Here is a 7,497-nt window from a genome sequence, read left to right as displayed (position 1 = left end):
CTATTCCCCTCTGCTTCAGTCCCTTCAAAATGCACTGTTTCTGGTGTCTGTTGCTTTAATGCAAATGAGCTGCTGCCCATTGATCAATGAGCTGTTTGCGGACTCCTGGGAGCTCTATATCTAGGCCTATATAATATAATATGATATTATATTATGCATTGGTATTTACATAATATATATCTAATATCAAGGCCAAAAGCTGTGCGCCTCGAATGGTGTTATTAATCATAAAAAATGCGTCTGATGTCTCTGGCACTTTCACAACAAGTAAAGACTCGTAGTGGGGGATATCTCGGCCATGGTTGAGAAGAATTGGGGGATAGGAACTTTGGCCTTGACTCTCTGAAGTCCATGAACCGCGACATGGAGGAGAAAGGGATTGCACTCTGGGACTTGAGGTAAATGTAGACAGGGTACTTTCAGAGATACATGTCACTTAAAAAATCATGTGGGCTTACAGACTTTTTTTCAAAGTTTGTATGCGTGTGGGAGCACCAGAGACACCAAACAACACCCCACATTCCGGGAGAAGTGTTGTTTTCATAATATGTCCCCTTTAAAATTAGCTACAGAAACTTTAAATTGAAAAACAATTTTTTCGGTATTGTGTGTACGGTCCTACTGGGAAAGCATCGTTTTAAACAATTTAATATCCGAACCGTGAACCTGAAATGTTAACGAATACCACAGAGATATTAGGGGATATGTCAGTATATTAATTAACGTTTTCTCCAAGATATTCTGACGATAGTGAAGGACGCAATGCGGATGGGGGGACAAGGAGTCGGAACGTCCCTCCTAATATCACGTTCCATCGGAATCATTTAACCGACGCACCGCGAGCATCTTGTCAGCTCCATGCTCAACTACGTAGAGGACTATCTGTATTTACAGTTTTTTTTATTACCAGATAAGAAGACATACATATTTTGGGGTTAAGCAGGGTAAACAGAAGACCATAACACCGTCAGATGGTAACAGGCTGTCGTCATGAAGCTCAAACGGCAGAAACAAGCCAAGAAAACGATAAGCTTTTACAAGTACAACTTCAGCTTCAGGGAGCCCTTCCAGGTGCTCATCGATGGGACATTCTGCCAGGCTGCTCTGAAGAACAAGATCCAGATCAAAGAGCAGATCCCCAAATACCTGATGGGCGAGGTTCAGCTCTGCACCACAAAGTAGGTGTTTTGAAATGTTATTTAGATAGATAGATGGATAGAAACTTTAATAATTTCTCGGGAAGGTTCCCTCATCAAGATTTGATATATATATATATATATATATATATATATATATATATATATATATATATATATGTGTGTGTTGTACTTTTTTTTAAATTATATCATGTATTTTCTATCTCGAGCCGGACAGCTGTGACCGAAACACGCCTTCTGGTCGAATAAGGTATGCCTTTTTATGAATGTAACACACTCTCATCCCATCTTTGTTCTGTGGCCCAGTTGTGCGTTGAAGGAGCTCGAGACTCTTGGTAAAGAGCTGTACGGCGCTAAGGTCATCCTGCAGCGCTTTCAGATACGCAGCTGCAGCCACTTCAAGAGCCCTGTCCCTGCCTCCGAATGCCTGCTGTCCATGCTGGGGGAGACCAACCCCCACCACTACTTTGTAGCCACACAGGTAGCCCCTTCACTCAGCATTTGGTACACATGTCACATAAAATCATGTTGTATTTCTCGTTATTTCTCGTTATTTGACATAATTAATGGAGCAGAAAACGTCTGACTGACCGGTATCTCTGTCTGTCTCTCTGTCTGTCTGTCTGTCTGTCTGTCTGTCTGTCTGTCTGTCTGTTTCTCTGTCTGTTTCTCTGTCTGTCTTACTGGTCTGTCTGTCTGTCTGTCTGTCTGACTGACCCGTCTCTCTATCTGACTGACCATTCTCTCTCTCTGTCTCTCTGTCTCTCTGTCTCTCTGTCTCTCTGTCTCTCTGTCTGTCTGTCTGTCTGTCTGTCTGTTTCTCTGTCTGTCTTACTGGTCTGTCTGTCTGTCTGTCTGTCTGACTGACCGGTCTCTCTATCTGACTGACCTGTCTGTCTGTCTCTCTGTCTGTATGACCTGTCTGTCTGTCTGTCTGTCTGTATGACCTGTCTGTCTGTCAGGACTTTGGGGTGACGGAGGAGGTGAAGCGCCTCCCCGGGGTGCCTCTGATCTACATCGTGGTGAACACCATGGTGCTGGAGAAGCCGTCGGTGGCGTCCCAGGGGCGGGTGGCGGCGGTTCAGGCGGGGGAGCTGGTGACACCCGCCCAGCAGCAGAGCATCAGCAGCCTGAAGGAGCAGCAGGGGATCGGCCAGGAGGAGGGACGGGGCCGCAAGAGGAAGAGGAAGCGCAGCAACCCTAACCCCCTCAGTTGCCTGAAGAAGAAGAAACGGAAGGCTCCGCCCACCCCAGCCATTCAGGGCGAGGGAGACGGGAAGAAGGGGAGGAGCCGGAGTAAGAAACGCAAGACGGGGGACGGGCCAAGTGAACCCGGGGGTCCGGCTGGGAGCCAATAGAATTGCAGGATTCTGGCCGAGTGATTTGTAAATAACATGAACTTTTTTAAGACGCTGATGAATATTTGAAAGTATCTTGATTACACAATGTTGGAATCGCGTTGTCGATAAAGAAAAGGGATAGAACTGTGCTTTGACCTTTTTGGGTAAATGACACACATGCTATCAAACATAAATGGCCCCCATGTATTGTACACAGGTATCAACATAACTATTAATACTCAATATATATAAACACAATATTGAAAGCCCACTTGTCAAAGTCTGTGGTGATTCATTGCTGTTGTGTAGCAAGCTGCTGAATGGAAATTAAATGTAATGTCATACTTTAAACCAACATTTATAGATATGGATGAAGTTATTGAAAGTTATAGTTCCACTTTTAGTCAATTTAGATGTTCCAGCCTTACCTTCTCTCCTACCTCTCACTCTCCTTACCTTCTCTCCTACCTCTCACTCTCCTTACCTTCTCTCCTACCTCTCACTCTATCTCCTTACCTTCTCTCCTACCTCTCACTCTCCTTACCTTCTCTCCTACCTCTCACTCTCCTTACCTTCTCTCCTACCTCTCACTCTCCTTACCTTCTCTCCTACCTCTCACTCTCCTTACCTTCTCTCCTACCTCTCACTCTCCTTACCTTCTCTCCTACCTCTCACTCTATCTCCTTATCTTCTCTCCTACCTCTCACTCTATCTCTCCTTACCTTCCTCTCTTTCCTTCCACACTCCCTTTTCTCCATCTGTGTTCTCTTCCCCACTAATTTCTCTATGGCTGCTCCCCAACTATCTTCCTTTCTTTTGCTCCCTCTCTTTCTCCCTCTTGCATCTTCTCTCTCTCTCTCTCTCTCTCTCTCTCTCTCTCTCTCTCTCTCTCTCTCTCTCTCTCTCTCTCTCTCTCTCTCTCTCTCTCTCTCTCTCTCTCTCTCTCTCTCTCTCTCTCTCTCTCTCTCTCTCTCTCTCTCTCTCTCTGTGTGTGTTGGTGTCTCTCCCTCTGTTAGTGTCTCTCCCTCTCTGTTAGTGTCTCTCCCTCTCTGTTAGTGTCTCTCCCTCTCTGTTAGTGTCTCTCCCTCTCTGTTAGTGTCTCTCCCTCTCTCTGTTAGTGTCTCTCTCTCTCTCTGTTAGTGTCTCTCCCTCTCTCCGTTAGTGTCTCTCTCCCTCTCTGTTAGTGTCTCTCCCTCTCTGTTAGTGTCTCTCCCTCTCTCCGTTAGTGTCTCTCTCTCTCTGTTAGTGTCTCTCTCTCTCTGTTAGTGTCTCTCCCTCTCTGTTAGTGTCTCTCCCTCTCTCCGTTAGTGTCTCTCCCTCTCTGTTAGTGTCTCTCCCTCTCTCCGTTAGTGTCTCTCCCTCTCTGTTAGTGTCTCTCCCTCTCTCCGTTAGTGTCTCTCCCTCTCTCCGTTAGTGTCTCTCCCTCTCTCCGTTAGTGTCTCTCCCTCTCTCCGTTAGTGTCTCTCTCCCTCTCCGTTAGTGTCTCTCCCTCTCTCCGTTAGTGTCTCTCCCTCTCGCCGTTAGTGTCTCTCTCCCTCTCTGTTAGTGTCTCTCCCTCTCTCCGTTAGTGTCTCTCCCTCTCTCCGTTAGTGTCTCTCCCTCTCGCCGTTAGTGTCTCTCTCCCTCTCTGTTAGTGTCTCTCTCCCTCTCCGTTAGTGTCTCTCTCCCTCTCTGTTGGTGTCTCTCCCCCCCATTCCCCCCCCACCACCACTCCGTTCACCCGTGGTCTGTCATCACTGCTGATCCTTTGGGATGTGATGAGGCGGTCATGTGATGAGGCGGTCATGTGATGAGGCGGTCATGTGATGAGGCTAATAAACCGCTCCACCTTGCCCCGTTCTCCAGGGAGCAGGGCAGGGTGGCTGGGTTAGACACTGGAGTCCTGTCCCGTCTCTGCAGAGAAGTCAGGGGGCCAACACGGGCTCTGAGCCCCCCAGGGAGACACTCTTAACTCGGGCAACCAAAGCCCTGCTGAGGTTTTGGCTGGGGCCTCTGTGTGCGCGGTGAATGGGCGATATTCAGGCTGTGTGTTACTACTGTGGGCCTCGACTGAGTGTCCTTCAACTGTGTGTATAATCTATCTTTGCCTTTGTGTTTATCCGTCTGTCTTTCTGTCCAACTTTCTGTCGGTTTTTGTGTCTTTCCACCATGCGTGCGTGCACGCAGGGCTTTCTGTGTGTTTGCATGTGTGTCTGCTAATCTGACATGCAGGTCTTGGCTAGAGTAGTCATTGAAGGTACACACACGCACACTCTCACAAAGGCTCACGCACACACACAGATTTTACAGGGGCTTTATCCAACGGAGAACACACTCGGCATGTTTCTCACACTACGAATTGTATGGAGGCGGGCCGAGAGAGACCACGAGAGGGATGGTAGAGAGACATAGAGAAACACAGGGAGAGATGGGAGTTAGAGAGACATAGATAAACAGAGAGGGGAGAAAAACATAGAAAAACACAGAGGGGGGAGAGACATAGAGAAACGCAGAGTGAGATAGACATAGAGAAACACAGAGTGAGATAGACAGAGAAACAGAGAGAGAGAAAGGGGAGAGAGACATAGAGAAACGCAAAGTGAGAGACAGAGAAGCACAGAGGGTAGATAGACAGAAAGAGAGGGGGATAAGGCAGGAACAGTGAGAGGGAGAAAGAGAAACCCATTGAGAGAAGAGGGAGTGTGTGGTAGTGGCGGAGCAAAGGCGGGGGTTCGTTTTTTCTTTTTTTTTAAGTCTTATTGGGAAGCAACAATAGTCTTTGTCCAGGGGGTCTCCACCCCCTACCCCTCTATTCTTACTGGGCCCGAGAGGAGACGGAGGTGGGGGGGGGGGGGGGGGGGGGGGGTCTCCATGGTAACGATGACAAAACAACCCAACCGGGGGGGAGGGAGGAGCCGCAGGGCCACAACTCAGAACCTCCTGTTGGCCGAGGAGACGAGGAGGTGTACCCCCTCCCCCCCCCCACTCTAGCCCACCCTAACCCACCACCCCCGCCACCGGGACCCGAGTCACAAGCGAGCGGAGGGGAGAGGGAGCTGTCGTCTGCAGCAGGAGGAGGTGCAGCCGTGTGGTTCCTGGACGTCCGGAGACGGGAGCACACAGCTCACAACTCTTCTGCTGGAGGGAAGGAGAAGAGACGGGGGCACTGCCGAGGACATACAGAGGACTGTGCAGAGACACACACACACACGCACACCCCTGCTCCTCTGCTGAGACTCTGACAGGTATTCACACACACACACACACACACACACACACACACACACACACACACACACACACACACACACACAAAGACTCTTTCTCAAACACACATACACGCACGTAGACCGAAACACGGACAAACAAACTCGATCACACACACACACACACACACATAGAAACACACACACACACACACACAGCCTCCGTCCCCTGTGAGGGGGGCTGTCATGGACCGGGACAGCCAGAGCGAGGACTCCCTCTCCACCCTGGTTCTGGAGGACATCAAGAACCAACTGATCAACGCCTTCAGGGCCATCGGGGCAAACCACAGTGGCCACAAGGAGGAGCCCTGCGCACCAATTGGCTGTCTCAGTCTGGGCGGGAACCAGCAGGCCAATGAGGAGCTCCGCAGAGCCAAGATAGATGGAGCCATCACCTGGCTCCGGTCCGAACTGGTGAGTTCTGTCTTTGAGTGTCGTGGTGGTCGTTAGAATAAGAGTTGTGATGACAAAAGCGTACAATCGAACAGGGCCTTAAAGCTAGGGTAGGCCGCTTTTTGTGACTGGTAACCGAGAGGTTGCTGGTTCGATCCCCCGGCTCCTCCTATAACGTGAGTGGCGAGGTGTCCCCGAGCGAGACACCTCACCCTGCATGGTTGACTCCGCCGTCGGTGTGTTAATGTGTGCATGAATGGGCGAGTGTTGAATGGGTGATTGGCAATACTGCAAAGCGCTTTGAGTGGCCCCTTGTTAGGAAGAGCGCTGTATAAATGCGGCCCGTTCACCGTAGCCCCTTCACCACTGAGTTGAGTCAACTCATCCCTGCGGTCTTCACCGGGTCCTCTTCCTCCTACAGCTGGAGATGCGTTCCCAGGACCAGCAGCTGGCCCGCACCCTGCTGGGCCTCAACTCTGAGATCCAAAGGGTGAGGCGAGAGAGCTACGGCGGTCTGGAGGTGGAGGGGGACGACCAGCCCTGACCCTGCCACAGCGCGACGCACCGACGGCGGGGAGAGAGAGGGGACGAACCACCACGTAGGACTACCAGGGTACCCTCTCTCTCTGATGCCGGAGACAAATTTGAAAGATGAACTGGTTCCGTTTCTTGGAGGCCTTGCGGGAAGGGCAGGATAACTCAACGTGGCGTGTTGAGAAAAACACACTAAAACTTAAGCCAAGCAGACACTTTTATCCATAGCAAGTCAAGCCCGGTCCAATGCTGTCCCTACTCCCAATCACATCGCCTCCCCTCTGTTCGCATGCTCTAGACCGGGTGTCCGGCTTGGACGATGGGTTCAGTGGCAGTCCTGACGATTCCATAATTATTGAGTCATCTCGCTAAAGCCTGATGCTAGTGTCTGCGGCCACAGTGGGTTCGGATTGGGGACATTCAGGAGCAGATAAAGGGCGGGTCATAACGCTTGAGGACGCCTACTGGTTAGGCTCCGGACTTTGGGTTGGGAACCCGGTGCCTTTCAGCTGGGCGTGGAAAACCCTGACCGCATGACCCTGCCAACAGTGGCACGTCGGAGAGGAGTTAGGGGACCGAGAAGAGGAGTTATTTGATTGTTTACTTTTGTTTGAGTGCAGTTTATTTTGGGTGTCTTTGTGCAAGAAAAACGTAAAAAAAAAAAAAGATGGATTACAATTAATAATTCAACATTTTTGTAATTTGAAAAAAGTTAATAAACAGTCCACGAATACAGTTTATCGTTTCGTCCTACTGTGACTACTGTCTCGATGCTACCGGAACATCAGCGTTCTCTGACGTGTGAAGAGGGTCAGCTAGCGATGGTAA

The 7,497-nt window shown here is 49.9% G+C and overlaps 1 protein-coding gene across 1 annotated transcript; it reads left to right on the top strand.

The window, feature by feature from the left end:
• The first annotated feature begins 612 nt into the window (after positions 1-612).
• Positions 613-2,872, top strand: utp23 (UTP23 small subunit processome component). The gene is made up of 3 exons (XM_056582729.1): positions 613-1,178; positions 1,464-1,638; positions 2,120-2,872. The coding sequence occupies exons 1-3, from the start codon at positions 991-993 to the stop codon at positions 2,513-2,515; spliced, it is 759 nt and encodes a 252-aa protein (XP_056438704.1). The 5' UTR covers positions 613-990; the 3' UTR covers positions 2,516-2,872.
• Positions 2,873-7,497: the final 4,625 nt, after the last annotated feature.

Source organism: Gadus chalcogrammus, chromosome 22 (assembly GCF_026213295.1).
Source record: "Gadus chalcogrammus isolate NIFS_2021 chromosome 22, NIFS_Gcha_1.0, whole genome shotgun sequence".
Classification (NCBI taxonomy): domain Eukaryota; kingdom Metazoa; phylum Chordata; class Actinopteri; order Gadiformes; family Gadidae; genus Gadus; species Gadus chalcogrammus.
The sequence above is the reverse complement of the archived record's forward strand: the minus strand, read 5'-3'. Positions and strand labels throughout refer to the sequence as shown.

Coding starts and splice junctions, on each gene's coding strand:
- utp23 (XM_056582729.1), top strand. CDS start 991: ATGAAGCTCAAACGGCAGAAACAAGCCAAGAAAACGATAAGCTTTTAC. Junction 1,179..1,463: donor GTTCAGCTCTGCACCACAAA/GTAGGTGTTTTG, acceptor TCTGTGGCCCAG/TTGTGCGTTGAAGGAGCTCG. Junction 1,639..2,119: donor ACTACTTTGTAGCCACACAG/GTAGCCCCTTCA, acceptor TCTGTCTGTCAG/GACTTTGGGGTGACGGAGGA.